Here is a 19,956-nt window from a genome sequence, read left to right as displayed (position 1 = left end):
TCAATGTAAGGTTTGTTGCTGTTCCAACAGCATTTTTTAACTATTTAACCAAATACAGATTTGATGGTCTAAAGTTGTGCTGAAAGTGGACATTGTGCCGAAAGTACTTTTTTTTAACAATATGTAAGTAAACTTCCAAAACTGATGCATGCACTTCATAAGAGTATTGAGTTATGAAAAGATCGGCCCAAGATTCAGACACAAGGGGTGCAACTCACAAAAAGCATTTATGAGACCAGGAATGAGTACTACAAGAGTACAGTTGTATGTCCTCTTACATGTGAATGTGAATTGGCCAGAAACGTCCACGTTTCTAATGGAACAAGAATTGGGTATAAATAGGCCCTGAATATTCCCGTTTTAGATGTTTTGGGGTCAAACCAAACATTCATATATACTACTTGAGTACGCCTTTAGGTTGATGCTTGGATGCCTTTGTGAAGCAGCCAAGAATGTCTTGGAGATTTTGAGTGACACGAGGGTTGACCAGTGCAAAGGAAACAAACAGATCACGGGGCTTCCCGGGCTATATGAGGCTCCCAGACTCCACGTGCGGAGCGCGTCTGACAGCTCGTCCCAGTCACAAGCCCGCCTGTCCTGCTTTTGTAATGGGTTAATATCCCATCTGTCTCCTTCAGCTGGGCTAATGCAGTCCGTGCCTGCGCTGTGGAGAGGCGATTTAACTTGGCCAGCGTGGTGCAGCCATTATTCGATCATCTATAGATGATAAACAATGCCAGATCCTAGCGGCGCTCAGAGGGAGGAGAAGGGGGACGAAAGAGACACATTGGATAGGAGTATCCCAAAAAGGGATGTAGCAAAGGGAACCAGCGACATGTAGGTGAAGGAGGACTTGATGCTTTGAAGCAGACAGGAGTAGACTCTTGGTGCTATATAGAAGGTGAAGAAAATAAACAGAAAATGAAAGGTTAGGAGGACAAAATTGTCAAGTCACAAAAAATCAAGAGTATGAAAACACACATAGATATAATGCAAAGTGTATGGGTAAATGGCAAAGCTTAGCACAAGGAAATAAGGCTAAATCAAAAAAAGAGTTATTGTAAGAGAAAGAGGTAAGGGGTATCTATATGTAAAAGTAAGTTTGAAGAGGAAGGATAGTGCTAGTGGTCAGGAATAGTTTAGAGAACTGTATAAAAGCAAGTATTGGCAAAGCTAATTGGTATCAAATTAAGCCATCATGCACATGCTGCACAGCATGGCTGACAAATTGTTACAAAAAATGTATGTGATGGGTGCATTATTTGGTAGGAGCGCACACACAAACAAAATAACGTAATATGTATTATTAAAGCGCACATTCACCCAAGGGTATCAAGGTGCTGAATAACAGATGTTCATTGTTACCCAAATCGATGGTACTCATTTTATTAACCTCAGAAGGATGAAAGGCTGAGTGGAACCGCCAGGATTTGAACGTGTGACCATGAGGTCAAACACAGGCCCCTACAGTGGATGCATTAGTCCACTAAGCCACCAGACCCAGCGGAACAAGATGTTTTTTCAAAAAAAATTCTGCTCTGGTTTAGATCAGTAACTAAAATGAGGAAAAAATGCTGAGAATGAATGCAGAAGCAAAACGGGGGATGTGGGTGAGCGGGGAAGCAAAATAGGGGACACAATGGGAGAAGAAGCAACACAGGGAATGAAAACAGCACAGGAGGTGTAGTGAAGCAGACAGTGAGACAAAGCTTCACAGGGGAAGGGGAAGCACAGAAGCACATGGTGGGAGAGAGCAACACAGAGAAGGGGGGACACAGCTACACGTAGACCAAGGAGGATGGTAGGAAGGAGCACAAAAGTACAGGGTAATATAAAGCAACATAAAGACCAGGGGTGAAGGGCAGAGAAGCATCTGGTGAAACAGTGCACACAGACACTGGGTGGGAGCACAGAAGCACATGGCGAAACAAAGAAGCACATGGTAACGCCAGTGAAGCACATAGTGAGACAAAACAACATGGATACTGGCGTTGAAGGGCATAGAAGAACCTAGTAAGACAGAGTAACACAGACACTGGGCAGGAGCACAGACGCTCACTGCGAGACAGAGTATCATGATATTGGGGCATGTTGGTCGAGAAGCACATGGTGAGACAGAGCAACATGGAGACCGGGGGTTAGGGGCAGAGAAGCACCTAGCAAGATGGAGCACAGTGTGCAGCAGCACAAAAACAAACTTCTAGACAAAACAACATGGAAACGGGGGGTGGGGGCCAGAGAAGAACGCGCTGAGACAGAACACCAGAGGGCAGGGACATACACAAGGGAGATAGCTAGAAAACACACAGACCCTCGTTGAGTGCTAAACTAAAAAGGAATAGTAGCATAAAAAAACTAGCTTTGTAAACACACAGTAACGCACCCATGTTACATTGAAGGAACTCGCAACGTGGAAGTGAAGACCACACAAGCCAGCATATGAGAAGCAAGCAAATGAGAGTGATAATGGTGTCAACCAATGGTAAACAAGGGGCCGGTTCTAGGACCACAAATAAGCCAGCAAAAATGTCTTGCAACAGTTAGCGCATCTGCTGTTTTAGCGAAGCCTGAAATGTAAAGAGAAATTACTAGTTTAAGGGAATGGTCTGGGATCTACACCATTACTTGGAAAACTCGAGCATGAAACTCTCTCTAAAGTTTATCACCCGTAATCACTTCAAAGTGTTTAATCAAGTTTCAGACAAGGGGCTTGCGACCCTCAGGAGACGCTTACAACTACATTGATTTGTGTGTCACTTAATGATACTAAAACTGGAACAGTAGCTATTGTGAAATCCAGTGGCGGCTTGCAGCGGTAATACTGTGGGACGGGGAGGCTGGCGGGGCTTCGTGGGGGTAGTGGAGGCCAACATACGACGGCAAAGGTAAACTTAAATAAATAAATAAATATCTGCTGTCTTCACTACCCCCAACCAGCCCCGCCCCTGCACCATCTCCCCGCCCTACAGCGTTACCGCTTTGAGCCGCCACTGGTGAAATCAGAGGTGTTTGCACTGTGCAGGTGACATGTGGTCACACAGGTGGAGGCCACTGACCAGCCAGGCAGCCACATTCTAGACTAGTTCCACAGTGTGCAGGTCAGTGTTTCGTTGCCACTGAAACTATGGGAATCGGAGAACATTGGTTTGGTTGACTTTGTATTGTATTGTATTGTAATTGCATTTATATAGCGCTTACTACCCCTGACGAGGCGTCAAAACACTTTTTCGGCAAGTAGCACGCTACTCCGGAACCCATAGAGGATTAGTGTTGAATTAGTATAGTGAAACATGCAAGTACATTTTAAGTGGTTGATAGGTTAGTCAGTTATTTGAATTTGGAATTACAGCAGAAGGATAGAGGAGGACAAAGGTTTGTTTTTACATAGCGCTTGTTGACGCACGCTATTTAGGAAGCCTTCAAAGGATTAGTGGTGAATTAATATGGTGAAATTTGAAGTAATTTCAGTGGTGGATATTAGTCAGTTACTTGGAGCATGAAGGATAGCGGAGGGATAAAAGGGGAAGAAAGATTTGCATTTATATAGCACTTGTTACCCCTGATGGGTGTTGAAGCGCTTTTCTGGCGAGTAGCATGCCACTACGGAACCCATCAAGGATTACTGTTGAAAAGTAGTACAGTAAAAAATATGAAGTAATTTGAGTAGTGGATATGTTATTCAGTTATTTGGGTAGTATATTAGTATAGTTTAATATGGAATTTGAGACGTGAACATGTTAGTCTGTTAATTTTGATTGAAAAGGATAGTGGAGGGATAAATGAGTGAAGGATTTTTTGTTGGTTTTTTTTAGGTCTTAGCAGTAGGAGGAGGCTTTTGGATGAGTAAAAAGGAGTTTTGGATGGGAGGACTCAGAGGGACGAGTTTAGAAATGTTTGTTTTAGGGGATCGGTATAGTAAAAGAGGTGTCAGATGATGCCAGGAAGGGTAGAGTAGGAGAGAGTCTAGAAAGGGTTATTTTGGCAATCATAGTAGTGGTATGGGGTTTGGGATAAATGAGAAAGTGGATGTAGAGGATATATTGATAGATGTATAGGATGAGAGATAGGGTAGTGCATTGGAAGGAGTAGTAGAAGAAGTTTGAGATGAGTCAGAAGGTTGGGCTAGAAGATATATTGAGTGAAGTATAGGCTGAGAAATCGGGTAGTGCATTGGAAATGCTAAATGAGAAGAGAGTGATAAATATATAGATCCATAATTACATTGAAAGTATATAGATACATAAAGGAGGTAAGTATATGTAGATTGAAGATATTGATAGAGGTTAGTGCATTGGATATGCTTTTTCAGGAGAAAAGTAACAGACACACAGATCCAAGTACATGGAAGTTACATAGATGCACAATGGAAGTATTTATTTATTTTATTTATTTTATATTCTTCTATAGCGCCTGAATAGACCCCCGGAGGGGTATCTCCGCGCTTTGCCAGTAAGTATGTACATGTAGACCAAATATGTTTTTTAAAATGTATTATTATTATTATTTTTTTTTCTCAACAACATAATTATTTTACATGTTTATACAAAGTAATAAACAAAGATAGGTACATATCTATAGTGAAAACAAATGCTTGTATACAGTGGGATTTGCTGTAAATTTCTGTTTGCGCATGGTGCTTATGTGGGTAAGAGCCAAGTCTTGAGTAGTTTTCTGAAGATAAGGTGGTTGTCGGTGGACCTTATTTTGCGGGGTAAAGAGTTCCATAGTTTGGCTCCTTCAACAGAGAAGGATGTGCCACCTATGGTTTTTTTCTTGAATGGTGGGACTTTGAGGCGAGATGCTCCTTTAGAGCAGAGGTTCCTTTGTTGAATGTGTTTGGTGAATTTATTCCTGATGAAGAGTGGTCCCATTCCATGTATTGCTTTGTGGGTGATACAAAGCAGCTTGAACGTGGATCTTCTGGCAACGGGTAACCAATGCAGGGCTTTCAAGGCAGGGGAGATGTGGTCTTGTGGTTTGATATGAAGAGTAGTCTGGCTGCCGAGTTCTGAATCCGTTGTAGTCTTTTCATGGTCGTTAAAGGTGATCTGTGGTAGAGGCTATTGGCGTAATCGAGTTTGGACATAACAAGGGAGATGGTAGCTTGGACCTTGTGTGGAAATCCCAAATGGAGGAAATTCATCGCAGCGCTTTTATAGTAGCAAAGCTTGATCTTGCTAGTTTATCCACTTCGGCATTCATCGACAGCTTGGAGTCCATGGTCATTCCGAGGTTTCTTACTTCCTTCGATACTTTAGTCAGTGATCCCAGTTCATCAAGCCATGCGGCAAGCGGTTTGTAATATTTCCAATAGCCACACGTGAGTATTTCAGTTTTTGAAGCATTCAATTTGAGATGGCTCCAGGTCATCCACTGATCCACGGCACTGAGACAGCTGAAAATTGGTGATTTTCCAATGTCTTTGGGGCATTCTAGTTGAAGGAGTTTTTGCCTGTCATCTGCATAGTTATAGCACGTGAGGTGAAATGTGTTGATCAGTACTGGTAATGACTTCATGTAAATGTTGAAAAGCATGGATGAGATGATAGAACCTTGAGTTGGAGTCGGGCGTTTTTATTTTATTTTACCTATTCTGTCGTCTGTCAACTTCCCCCCTCCCCCTGCACTGTCTTACCTGTGCCGGCTACGCCTGATATTAATGTTTGTTGAGTAGATTCACGATGCAGTGTAGGAGAGAGCTTTATGGAAAAAGAGAAATTTTATTAAACCTCACAAATATTTCTTCAGCAACTTCGTTTACCAGTTGGTAGCCTTAGCTGGAACTTTGCCCTCCTATTAAGGCATCTACGGCCAGATGTACATACATTTTGTGAATTACAAATCAGTAACTGTTTGTTTTGCAGTCCAGCATGTTGCTATGTACAGAGGCTCTACGTAGAGATAGTCACAAAAATTGTATAGGGAAATGAATAGTTTTGATAATGACAAAATGCAAATTTCAATTGTGATTACCAAATTGTATAGCACCAATGTACTAAGCATTGACAAATAGGGAGCTGTAGAAAAACAGTAATTTGTACTAGCAAATACCAAGAAGTCAAAGCAGGTGGTAACCAGGAACAAAAATGTATATTCATGTAAAAAGCATTTAAACCGTCACAGTACATTACCACTCCGATATGTTTTTTTTTTTTTTTTTTTTCATATCCTCATTTGCCGTCTTGCCGCCCATAACTTCGTACTGATCCACCACTGGGCTGTTATTGTCTCTTAGGCTGGTTTAGAGTAATGGGGCGTAGACAACACATATTTTTGGGTCTGGCCTTCCTCTAAACTGTCCTTCTTGACCACCTGACCACACATGTGTATCCTCCACCATCTCTATTCATCGACCTCGGATAATCCATATACCAGCGAGACAGGCACGGGCTTAATCATCGGACTTTAACGTTAATATAACTTTAACCAAAATTTAGCAAGAAGGGTATCCAAAAACCTCTATTTCTTTTAGAGCGATCTAACATATCAAGCTTAGCCATGTATCTCATGGCTAAGATCCAGTCCAATAAAGTAGGACTAAGTGGTGAGACCCATAATTTACATATCTCTCGGCGCGCTAACAACATAGCATAAAAAATAAGTCTAACATTGTTACCCAAAACTCTGTTTTGTAGATCATATCTCCCAGTAATAATTAGTTCAGGGCTTACCTCAATGGATTGATTCAACGATTTGGAAAGAGAGTTACTCACGTCAATCCAAAATTGCTTGTTATTTGGACAAGATACAAACATGTGCAAGTCGTCGACATTTGGAGCTTTACATTTTGGACATTCGACAATTCCTCCATCCTTAAATTTAGAGAGTCTGTGCGGAGACCAGTATGCCCTGTGAATGGTAAATAAAAGATTTCGCCTTAGGTTTGCAGGTTTAACAATTCTGTATAGCATGCTCATAGTTACTTGCCATTGATCTTCTGTCGCGATCCTTGGCAAGCTTTTCTTCCACAGGGTCTCTGGTAAGTCGAATGGTCCATCCTCCATTTCTAATATTCGCCAATACCAGAAAGCTACTTCCTTCTTAAAAGCCCTTGACTCCAACTTTAGTTCAAAATCATTTTCCATTCCGATCTCTGATTCTAAATGATTTGCCCAGCTTTGAATCTGTAAGTACTTGTATTTTGAAAAAACTGGGCCCCACTTTTGCTGACAAGAACTCCAAGAAATTAAATTGCCGTCTTGAAACAAATCTTTCCACCTTTGCAAGGCAGGCTCCTTTATCAAGTTTAAAGCAAGCGCGTCTCTTGTCCAGGAAGGAGCTCCCGGGGATTCCCATATCGGAGCCATATAACTAAGATAAGGGATCTTAGATATCTTTCTGATTTTATACCAAGTCTCGGCCAAGTCCCTCAGCATCTTGAGTTTCACCTTTTTAAAAAATTTGGGGTCTCCAAACTTATATAAGTAACCAAACTCATGCTATCCTGATCTCTTCAGCATTATCCCAAAAAGTCAGCCGATCTGAGAATGAAAAAGGGTACCCAACAACATCCTGCAGTTTTTTAAACAAAAAGCCCATGTATATATTTGTAGATCTGGAGCCGCCAACCCTCCTTTATTTACACTCCTCCTTATTTTCTTCCATGAAATTCGAGAGGCCTTTGACGCCCAAATAAATGAAGTTATCATGCTTTGTAATTTCGCCAACTATTCCTTTTTAAAACCCAACGGAATAGTCTCAAACAAAAAAGTAATTTTTGGTATAATCACCATCTTTACAAGATTAGATCTCCCGTATATTGACAAAGGTATATTCATCCAGCCTTTTAGCATGTCACCAACCTCTTTTTTCACTGTGTCAAAATTAGTTTTAGCCAAGTCCTCAATCTTCTGAGTAATCCTAACTCCAAGATATCTCATTTCTGTTGTAGTTTTTACCCCTCTCGTATTAAGATTCCAAGTCATTATCTCGTTTTTTTCTTGATTTAACTGGTAACCAGAAATCCTACCAAAGTCTTTTGTTGTATTTACTAAATCTTCCAAAGACCCAACTAAATTAGTAGAATAAACAATAATATCATCCGCATATAAGCCAAGTTTCTTTGACCAGTCCATCACAGCAAAAGGGGGTATCTCTTCTGAGGCTCTAATTTTACAAGCAAGAGGTTCTATGTATATATTAAAAAGTAAAGGTGATAAGGGACATCCTTGCCGGGTGCCCCGCATTACTCTAATAGGAAGTGTAAGAGTTCCGTTTACAAGTACTCGCGATGTCGGAGCACAATACAATGAAAAAATGGATTGCGTAAATTTATCTCCTAGGTTGAGATACTGCAGGAGAGTTTTTAAGTATACAAAATTAACTCGGTCAAAAGCCTTGGCAGCGTCTAATGCTATCACTGCCAAGGGATATTCATATTTAGAGGCTAAATCTATCATACCTATCAAAGAGTAGGTGAGATCTTTTAAATACCTCATCTTAATAAAACCTCTTTGATCTTCATGTATCAATTTATGGATGATTTTACCAAGCCTGTCAGCCAGAATTTTAGAGAAGAATTTATAATCACAATTTAAAAGTGAGATCGGCCTGTACGCATCCATATTTTTTGGAGATTTCCCTGGTTTTAGTATTAGGACAATATTTGCCTCATTCCAAGAGCTTGGAATTGTCGCTTCCCCTCTAAAAATTTTATTATACAGATGACACAGAGTAGGGACCATCGTATTTCCTAGGGCTTTGTACACTTCTGAGGGTAGACCGTCTGGTCCAGGGGCTTTGCCTCTTTTGCTATCCTTAATCACTTTCATCAGCTCTTCTTGGGTGATTTCCTTATTAAGCCCAAGCATATCCTCATCTGTCAATGGTTTTATTAAAGGTAACCAGGTCTCAATCTCATCCTTATCTGGACAAAGGTCTTCTGTATAAACATTCGCAAAGTATTCCTGAAATGCTTCTACAATCTGTTTATTTTCTGTTATAGTTTGACCTGTGTCCGGTTTCTTAATCTCTTTGATATGATTCCGTACGACATCTTTCTTGGCTTTCCACGCTAGTAACTTGCCACATCCCTCTCCATATGAAAAATGTGCCAACTGACTAGCTTCCCATCTCTCTTTGACTCTTTGTGTAAGTATTGCAGTGAGTTGAACCTCTAAATCTAAAAGTTTTTTCTCCCATGGGCCATCTGGAGTAGTAACACCCTGGGGAATTCGATTGGTTTCACACTCTCGAATCTCTTTTTCTAAATTTGAAACTTGACTGTAATACAGTCTTCGTTTCTTTGCACCTTGAGCCCCCATTCTGCCTCTCATAAACGCTTTACACGTTTCCCATACTATATCTTCCTTAGCTGAGCCCACATTCACATCTAGAAAAACTTGTATCTCCTCTTTGAGAGTTTCTAGAACTTCTGCATCAGCTAAAATTGTCCGGTCTAATCTCCAAACTGAGCTCATCTCTTCTGCTTCCAAACTCAAATTTAAACGCACAGCAGAATGATCTGATAAATGTGCCCCTATATGATCTACACCTATAACTCGCTCTTTCAGTCTATTATCAATCAGAAAAAAATCTATCCGTGAGTTGTGTTTATACTTTTTATTGTAGAAAGTAAACCCTAGCTGTTGTGCAGCTTTAAATCTCCAAATATCACAAAGCCCTAGCTGCCCCATCATTGACTTAACTTTGGCAGTCATTTTACTATTCATTATTGCTCTAGCATTGCCAGCTCTATCCAGCTTGCCGTCTAATACTGTATTAAAATCTCCTGCCATGATGACTTTGCCTGGAAAATCCAGTAACTCCAATTCAATTTTCTCCAAAACTGTGGGATCATCTATATTCGGACCGTAATAACCGACAACTATCAGCACTTCACCCGACAGTCGTAATTTACAAATCACCCATCTTCCTCTACTATCTACTACACTGTTTTCAACTCCTATGTCAGATCCTTTTCTAATCAAAATAGCTACTCCCTTTGTAACCAAGTCTAGGGATGAAAAAGTAGCATTTGCAATCCATTTTTGAGTACTAAATATCTCTTTACTTTCCTTTTGTGTTAAATGTGTTTCTTGCAAAATAATAACCTGCACTGGTGAATCTTCTAAATATTTCAAAATAAGTAATCTCCTTGATTTAACCCGGAGCCCATTAACATTCCATGTAAGGAACCTTAACTCCTTATTATTAACCCTGCTCATCATACTTATCATACTTGTCACATACTGCCCATTTTCTCCTTCCGGTTAAGGCACAGCAAGACCGCTCATGAGGAATGTTTTTTTTTATTTTCTCCCTTACCCCTATCCCTCCCCTCCCCTTGCACTCACTTCCCTCCCTGGAAAACCCAACCATTACTCCCATGGCCTAGGCCTGTGGATGTCTCAGTGGTGATGTCTCTTTTTATTATTTTACAAGTACTATGGCCGATAATCTGTTTCTATACATTATGAGTAACATCCAAAAAAGCGTCTACCTCGTCAACTGTACGGAATGTATACATTTTGTTATGCCACATAACTTTTAGAAAAGCGGGAAATTTTAATTGAGCCGTGGCTCCTATCTCTCTTAAGGGTATCAATCGCTTTCCCATCTCCCATTGCCTGTTTGCTGTAGCTGGTGATAAATCCGACCTAATGTCAACTGATACTCCATCTATCACAATAGATTTTTTCTTTAGAGCAAGTAACAATTTTTTTTCCTTTAATGAGTATGTCGCAAAGTTAATCAAAATTTTTCTTGGCTTAGCCCGGTCTGGATTCAACCTGAAAGGATCTCAATGTATTCGTTGAATATCACGGGCCAAAATGTCCTCAGTTTCTTCTAGTGCTAATTCTTTCCTCAGCAACTGCACTACAAAGGTCTTTATATCTGTCCCCTCTTTTCCTTCCGGAAGTTTAAGAATTTTTAGGTTGTTGCGCCTTTGCATGTTTTCCAGTCTTTCTAATCTTTCATCCATTTCTCTATCTTTAGAATATAAAGTCTCTATCTCCTTACGGTTATCCAGAACTCTTCCCTGCACAACTTTCATCTCAGATTCCATCTCTCCTGCACGTGTCGTTAATTTGTCTATCTTATCCTCTAACAGTGCACATGTAGCACTTACACGCTCTTGATTTTTTTTGGAGGCTTCAAAGCCTAGATGAATATCCTGCTCCAATTTCCTTAACAGTTCCATGACAGACACATCTGTTGAGGCAGATTTCTCTTGCTGTCCTGAGCCTAACTCGGCCGTGGAGAACATTGTCTTTTCATTAATAAAGGTTTCATCCCTCCTTGTAAATATATCGTCTTCCGCCTTCTCTTCTAACTCAGCAGAGACAACAACAGGTGAGTTTTCAGCTAATGTGTCTAATGTGTCTGATGTCGTAGATTGGAATATCTGCTCAATAGACGCCTCTGCATCGAGACTAGCGCCCTTATCTGCCTCCATCTCTGTATCCAAAACCTGAAATGGGTTTGGTGTTGAAAGGGTTGACCAGTCCTGTTCACGCTCTTCTTCCATAAGTTTTAATGAATACTCAGTTTTCTCCTCGGGTTCTACTGCCTCACCAACCCTAACTTGAAGCTGAGGGGTAGAGTCAGGTTTCAACACCAACACCTTTGGGACTGGCTTAAAATATAGGTTAAGTGAAGGAGTTATTGGGGTCTTAAATCCAGCCTTTTCTTTTTTTTGTCTTTTTTTCTTTTCTTTCTTTGAAGGTGAGACTTTAGATTTATATGCAGTAGGCTTAGGAAATGCTTTTTCCTCTGTCTCAGCGTTTTTTGCCCCCCCTTGTATACTGTCACCTTTATTTAACCCCACAAGAGTGTCCTGTCCCAACCTGTTACTCCTTAACTGATATCTTGTTGGGTTGCCTCCCTCATTCAACCCCTTGCTTACTTGCTCCGCGTTGGTCCTTTGCGGTATGCTTTGGGGGCTGATTGTGACAGCTTCCAGCCCTCGTCCCCTTCCCGCTTGTTGGAGTGCCAATTTTCGCAAGCACTCGGCGTCCTCTGCTAACACCCTGCGCCGCTCGCTCCCAGCCGGCAAATGACGCGACTCCGCCCCCTCACTCTCGGCGGTTTGCAGGACTGGGTTCTCCGCCATCCGCCGCTGCCGCTGCTGCTGGTCTCCTGAACCCAGCCGGCAGACGGCTTCCAGAATCTGCCGATAGCTCGCCGTGACTTCCAGCGAATCCACCGAGTCCCAGCTCACATCCAGGTGCGTACGAGCCTTTGCTTAACACCGACAATCGATCTTCGGAACCCCAAGACAATAACATTGTTATCCTGTGAAAGGGAAACATGGCGGCCGGCTAACTAGCGGGTCGCGGATGTCCGGGATAGTGGTGGTGTCGTTTTGAAAGCAAAGGTCGATTGTCGGTATTACCACTCCGATATGTTGTGTTACATGAGGCTGTTGGGTATACATTATAGGCAAATAATAAAAAAGGAGGGGTATAAATACATTAGCATGTATTATTATAGCAGAAGTTGTAAATGCTTAGTAGAAAATTCAGTGCGTAAAATATGTCGGGCAGGCATTTAAAATTCCCTGCTGCGTAATCATGACCCTCTGGCTTAAATGTGATCAAGAATTCCAGCTGCATGACACATTACATAACTAAGTATTATATATATATATATATATATATATATATATATATATATATAGATCAAGCTTTTCTCAAATGACAAGAAAAGAAGCAGCACTCAAGGAGTATGAGAATATCACGGTGATTTAATGTGGGAAAAAAAAGCACAAGCTGCATGACACATTACATAACTAAGTATTCTCTCTCTCTCTCTCTCTCTCTCTCTCTCTCTATATATATATATATATATATATATATATATATATATATATTTATTTATTTATTTATTTATTTATTTATTTATTTATTATTTAAATAATAACTTTAAAAAAAAGAATTCCACCCTCACTAGCAGTTTTATTTTTAATGTTATTCTACGGTGCGTATTTTAAGGGTGTTATTATGTGATGCTTCCTCCATTAGTTTGAATGGGATTGTGTTGAAATAACTAATAATAGTCATGCATGGTACTAGTCTTCCTCAAAGAATGTGATGGAGAGCATTCACAACTGTTCTGTGACTTTTAGGGCTGCACTAACATTAGTAGTGTTGTGTGTGTATGATAATGATCTTACTCTTTTGTGGTGTATGTTTAAATCAGCTTACCCCCCCCCCCCAAATCCCTCCTTACATTTCCTTATCCCCCATCCATTTTTGAGTAGTTTTTCAGCATTTTCCTTCCTCTCCCGTGGTCCCGCCCACATTTGCACCTAAGAAATATACTTATGTGTGGAGAGAAACATAGAGGAGAGGCAGAGGTCACTGCCCATAGCTTTGTGAATAGTAGTTTGTAAGACAGGATTGGTACCACTATAGTACTTCTTCACCTACTACAAAATACAGTTAGACCCCCAAAGTGTTTTTATTAGGATAAAAAAAGATTGCTGAACAACAAAAGTACTTATTATGCTGCTGAAGCATATATGTGGCGGGGCGGGACCACCGGGGGCTGACCCAGCCTGCAAGGCCAACTTTCGCCCGATCTCACTGTTGCCCTACCTGGCAAAAGTCCTTGAGGCACATGTGGCCAAATGTTTATCTAATTTCCTCGAGGAATCCTCCTGCTTCAACCCCCATCAGGCAGGCTTTCGGCCTGCCCACTCAACCGAAGCAGTAGTCACGACAGTCCTGGACACCCTGCGCGACTGTGCGGACAGACGCTCTCCACAAGCCCTGGTGCTCCTAGACCTCTCGGCCGCCTTTGACACGGTCGACCACAACATCTTGGTCGACCGTGTCGAACAAGCCGGCGTCAGGGATCTTGCAGCTGGCTGGCTGAGATCCTTCTTGACTGGCCGTAACCAAACTCTACGCCTTGGTGACTTAATGGGCACCAAACAGGCCATCACCTGCGGAGTGCCACAGGGCTCCTCCCTGTCTCCTCACCTATTCAACCTGTACATACTCCCTCTGATCCAGACCTTGAGAGACAATCAGGTGAGAGTCTTCAACTATGCAGACGATCTACAGCTGCTGTTCACCATCGACAACACCGAAGACTCTATACGGCACTTCCAGTCCACAATGAGTTTCATTAAAACCTGGATGGACCAGAACCAGCTTAAATTAAATCCGGGTAAAACGGAACTAGTCCTGACCGGCGAAAGCAGCAAGTTCTGGGGCCCGCATTACTGACCTCCCGAACTAGGCCAAGCCCCAACACCCTCCCTGTCAGCCAAAACACTAGGAGTCACTGTGGACCGTGACTTATCTCTCAAAACCCAAGTTGGTCAAGTGGTCTCCAAGTGTTTCTTCCAACTGAAGAAAATCCGGAAGGTACGCCGCCTGCTCACACCCGAGGCACTCACCCAGGTGGTGATCGCTACTGTATTGTCCCATCTGGACTACGCCAACGCCATCTACCTAGGTCTTCCCAACTACCTAGCGAAGCGACTCCAGATGGCACAGAATCATGCCGCAAGGTTAATTCTGAACCAACCGAGGCGCCAGGCAGCCACCCCCCTCCTTAGGAAACTACACTGGCTCCCTGTGGCCCAGCGATGTGCCTTCAAAACCGGCTGCATAATCTTCAAGTCCTTATACCACAAAAACCCATTATTCATCAACAACCTGATTTCCAAATACACCCCGTCCCGCAACCTTCGCTCACTCCACCAGAACCTCCTGCAGTCGCCTTCTTTCAACCTAAAGCGCGCAGGAGGCCGCAGGTTTGCCACCCTTGCCCCCCGCTTGTGGAACTCTCTTCCGTCGGAGACCCGGAATTGTCAGGATCTCCTCTCCTTCCGGAAAGCCTTGAAGACCTGGCTATTCAGACAAGCATTCCCATAATCCTCTTCCCTCTATGTTCATGTTATTGCTGATCATAGCGCCAAGCAACCAATCGGTGATAGTGCACTCTAGAAATACTTTTATAACATAACATGTGTGTCTGTGTGTTGCGGATACAAGATTATGCTAAGAACAGTTTTCTTTACAATGTCAAATCACTACGTCTGCATGGAGTACAATATATATAAATATATATAAACAAGGACTCAGCTATAAAACAGAAAAGTGAATTTATGGCCAGGAGAGTGCGCCATATGGCAGCAAATGCACTCTCCACAGAGCAGGCTCCAACTCGTGCCTACACTGTGAACAGCACATTAGTAAAAGGTGGACCAGCTCTTTAAAATCACTGGTCAACCTTTCAGTGCAGATGCCAATTCATCGGAGCCCCCCTCACCCGCTCGCAGATGAGGTGATTGACGACACCCTTCTACAGTGAAATGCCTTGGGTGCCCCTTGGACCTTATGGGCATCCCTCCCAAGGGAGGCTCTTGGAGGCTGAATGACTGCACCACATCTATGTGGCACACAATCAGTGCACCTGTGGATGGTCCGTTTTCCTTTGTCCTCATATCTGCAATATGGCACAGGTGCAAAGGTAAAGAGTTCTCTCATTTGCATGGTGCCGCACCCACGTGCACATCAGGGACTGTCCCCTTAAGATTGCGCTGGTGCACATTTAGTGTAGAGCTAGCACCATCCATATTACAGAAGTGGCTGCACAATCTGTGGCCCCTTTTCTGATACCATAGTTCTCCAGGGCTCCACCGCTGATGCCCGTGCCTGTTGCACTCCTGGGCCCTTAGTATATTATAGGCAATGTTATCTCTCAATAATACCATGAGACATATTCAGGGAAGAGTGCATAATACTCTACAAAATGTGCCTATTAAATAATGTTTTACGTTTATTTATCAATGAATCTCTCCTGATTGATTGCTTATTTAAACTCTCTTTATCGTAACCTTTTCAATAGTTCAAGTTAGAATGAAAAAGGAGGGACCTTAGCTTTAGTTTTATCTGTGTTATTGTTGAGTGTGGTGTCTCTCAGGTAAATCAGACAGGATGGAGTATAAGAAGAGAAAACGTCATGACAGCATCAGGCATGTGCTTCAGAAGGTACACCAGGACATGTTTTCATCCTATTTCCATCTATCAAGATCATTAAAAGATGAGATTTCAAACTCAGTGACTATTTTAGGGGCTTCGGTTTTGAGGGATCATCTCTTTGTGTGGGGGGGGGGGGGGTACCACACACCCCTGCTGTTTAATTCAAGGGCTCCTCAACAACTAATTGAATTAGACAACAGATCTGGAAAATCCATTCATACTTGTGAGTCTGCTCCGCTCAGGGAGAGAACAATACAAGTATGATTGCTAAAAAACATTTGAGCTCAAAGTAATTGCTGCTCATTATCCATTTGATGTGCCAAAAGCTACCCAGGGCCTTCTTTCCCTGCCAAAGCTGGCGTTGATGCTCCTACTTCCATCCTATCCACCTATCTCTTGAGCCTTTTCAGATGTGCACTCTTCCACAATCCAACTCTCCCCCCCTACCACCATGTTTATCATACACACCTAGTGCAGTTTCGCTCACAAACCTCTCTTTCTCCGAGCCTCATTTAGAACTTGACTGGAGTTCGCTGCTGAGTTAAGCCAGGGACATCTTCATCTACTTTGGATGTCCGCACTACTTTAAGCTGCTTGGACGACTGCATAGACGACTGCTCAGCAATCAAGAAGACTTAATCTGGTTTTGACTCTGAAAAAAATTGAGGACTCAAGTTTCACCCAGATTGTTTCTACGCCCTCTCTTGGCGAAATTATTCACCCGAGAAAGCCTATGTGTCAATTGAGCTCTTTACTATGACGTAGCTTAGTAGCTGAGCCAGACGGAAGTTATTGTATCTTTGCTGAATTTTCTACAAAACACCAGGCTCGGAGGGAACTTTCCTTGATTTTCAGTAAATCTGAAGATGTCCTTGCTAGTATTGTCTGACAGGCACCATCAAAGACTTATATGTTGCAGACTTGCCCCACGGGCCTGCCCGAGATGACAGTTATACTTCATGTCGCTAAATGTTCTAGCGGTCCTTAGTTGCAACGGATCCCATATAATTCATTTGTTAAGGGATTTTCTTCTCTTAAACTTTTTTTTGCTTATTTTACTCAATAGGTTGTTTTACTAACAAAAAACAATTACTTTTTAACAATAGTCTATTGTTCTGGACATTTCCAATAAATGATTGTTGTATTACAACATATCCTGCCACCCCCTGGACCAACCCTAATCACTCCAGCATATTTTAAACCTGTAAAACTATAATGTAGAACCAGGAGATTTTAGTGACACTAGGCTTGCCTTTCTCTCCTAATGATAGGACAGGGCCATAGAGAAATCTAGATAAAGTCTGCTAAACCCTTATTGCCCTTTGCTTCTGTGGGCAGACAGGGAATAGTAAGAGGGAAATAAGAAAATTGACCACACGGTAATCAAAACGATTCTGATGGAAGAAAGAAAATAGAATACAGAGGATAAGCATGGTGTAAAAATGGGGCTAGAAAAAAGTGTCAAAGAAGAGACGATAAAAAACAGACTTGAGATAAGAGAAATTTAGAAAAGAGAGAAAGGTGCATATTTGAAAGAAAAGAGGTGAACATAAATTGAAGAAAAACTTAAGGGAGAATGAGAGGGTGAAGAGAGACTGTTGTGAGTCAATGGATTTTTTGAAATGAGGAGGGTTTCTCTTTTGATCTGACTCTAGAATGCCTGCAGTTCACACAGCTCAAAAAAGAAGAGTCGCATTGACCCCCGTGGCCTAAGCCATGAGGGCTGTGTGAGTCCAGAGAAGACTTGAAGCCTTTCAGAATCTTGTACGGTTGTCTACATTCTTTGAAATGTAAAAAAAAAGCACAAGAACCACAATATTAGAAATGTATTACGAACTAACCTAGATTTTGCAGCATGGCATGTAGTTTTAGTAATGATGAGTGAAGCATTAGCACAGGGGAATATTAGAAATATATTCCTTTCTTTTTAAGCGGGGGGCTAGTAGGATCCGGCTTCCTTTTCTCTGCAATAATTAGAAATGTGTCCCTTGCACATTTCCTCGTGCTAGCCATGGAGGGCGCAGCCTGCATGTTGTCAATGTTCCAAGGTCAAGGGCAGGGCGCTCGTCAGTCAGTCCATCAGAGTGTCCTTCAGCATCTGATTTTCCGACCATGATCTGCTAAATCCCTGAGTTTTAAATGCTGTCATTGTGAGTAAAAGCACTTGAGTTCATTCCACATATTTTCAAGGTGTAAAATGCATGTCCATCCAATCCCATATTCACAAGGTTGTGCTTTATGATTTTTTACGTATGGGCTAAAGAGGACAGCGTTGTACACGAGGAAACACTGCAAAACATGCGAATGTGGCAACGATTAAAGGGCATTTGTGATTTGCCCATGTTATCAGTACATTTCATTGCTACATAAGAGCATGACTAATTATTATTCAATTATATGCAGCTTTAATCATAAACGTAGTAATTTGCCAGCACCTTTATCAATAACTACTCTCATATATAACTGCTATGTGAGTAAAGCGTAAACGTCATTTGCATATTCTAAACATCATTAAGCAAAATACAACTCTAAAATTGGGCAAATAAAACCATATCTCGTCACCCTATCCATGAGGTGGGGCCCAAAAGCTCATAACAAGATGAGAGACTGTGAAATGCCAGCTCCTTTGAGAGGGAGCAAATTGAAGAAGAGGAAGAAGAAATAAATAAAAATAAGATGGAAAGAAAAGTAAAAAGGAGGAAGAATTAAGCAACAGGAGAGTAACACCAGGCAAGGGATGCAGGAAGGGAGGGATAAAGGGGGCCACACTCTTTTAGAAATACCCTGAACATGCTCATGGTGTGTATAGGCCTATGGAAGTCAAATAGACATTAAAGCATGGTTCTCACTGTCTTTGTCTTTCTTCTTTTCTTTCACTCAGGTGATGTTCCCAACATCCTGACCAGTCTGACATGCCTCGAGTGCTGTGGGCTCTGATCATCCCTTTTTACATATCCCTGCTGAGCCTGGTGCCTGGGGGGAGTCAGCAGCAGGAGCATCAGTCAAACCGAGCTACCCCAAAGCCTAAAACCCTGGACGACGCCTGCTACGATGCCAAGCAGCGCCCCAAGTACTGCATCCCCGATTTTATCAACGTGGCCCAGGGGCGGGAGGTGACAGCCACCAGCACCTGTGGCCGGTGGCCCCAGAAGCTCTGCTCTTTCTTGCAGCCTGTCAACCACACATCACGGCGGTGCGTGCTGTGTGACCAGTCAAACCTTGAGACTTCATACCCACCAGCCTACATCACTGATCCTGATGCCAAGACATGCTGGAGGTCCGAAGGCGGGGTGAAATATCCTCAGAGCATTAACTTGACACTGCCACTTGGGCGCCGGTTTGAGCTTGTGTACCTCAGCGTCCGCTTCTGCTCCCCACGTCCAGAATCCATGGCCATCTACAAGTCTATGGACCATGGCAAGACTTGGGTACCTTTCCAGTACTATTCAACACACTGTCGGCGGGTCTATGGCCAAGCCACTGTCAATGCAATCACCAAGCCGATGCAACATGAGGCTACCTGCACTGACTACCAAACAGGTGTTAAGCCACTTACTGGAGGTCTAGTGGCCTTCATGCCATTGGATGGGCGTCCATCTGCCCGTCGGTTTGAGTACAGCCCGGTGCTCCAAGACTGGGTGACTGCCACAGACATCCGGGTGGTCTTCAGTCGGATGCACACTGGCAAGAAGTTGGGTATCCGCAGGAAAACAGCCTTCTATGGTGTGTCCGAGCTCCAGGTTGGTGGAAGGTGCAAGTGCAATGGACATGCATCAAGGTGTGTCGTCAGCCAGGGTGAGCTGACATGCCAGTGCCAACACCATACAGCTGGGCCCGAGTGCGACACTTGCAAGCCATTCTACTATGACCGTCCCTGGCAGAGGTCCACACCGAGCAATGCACATGAGTGTGTAGGTGAGTAGGCTACAGGGCAGGGGAAAGCGGAAGAATTTGGTGAGGTATACGGTAAGCTTGAGTTATAGAATCAGATCACTCCTAATCGTAAAATGCAAAA

At 42.6% G+C, this 19,956-nt stretch overlaps 1 protein-coding gene across 1 annotated transcript in view; it reads left to right on the top strand.

Moving 5' to 3' along the window:
• The window catches only part of NTN5 (netrin 5), a 269,309-nt gene that overhangs the window by 197,586 nt on the left and 51,767 nt on the right, over window positions 1-19,956 (top strand). Inside the window, exon 2 of the mRNA XM_086930405.1 lies at window positions 18,823-19,856. Within this exon, the coding sequence (XP_086786531.1) occupies window positions 18,854-19,856 (1,003 nt within the window). The 5' untranslated portion in view covers window positions 18,823-18,853. The remainder of the gene's footprint in view (window positions 1-18,822; window positions 19,857-19,956) is intronic.

Source organism: Lissotriton vulgaris, chromosome 7, assembly GCF_964263255.1.
Source record: "Lissotriton vulgaris chromosome 7, aLisVul1.2, whole genome shotgun sequence".
In the NCBI taxonomy this organism is placed as follows: domain Eukaryota; kingdom Metazoa; phylum Chordata; class Amphibia; order Caudata; family Salamandridae; genus Lissotriton; species Lissotriton vulgaris.
This window is presented reverse-complemented; position numbering and strand designations above follow the sequence as displayed.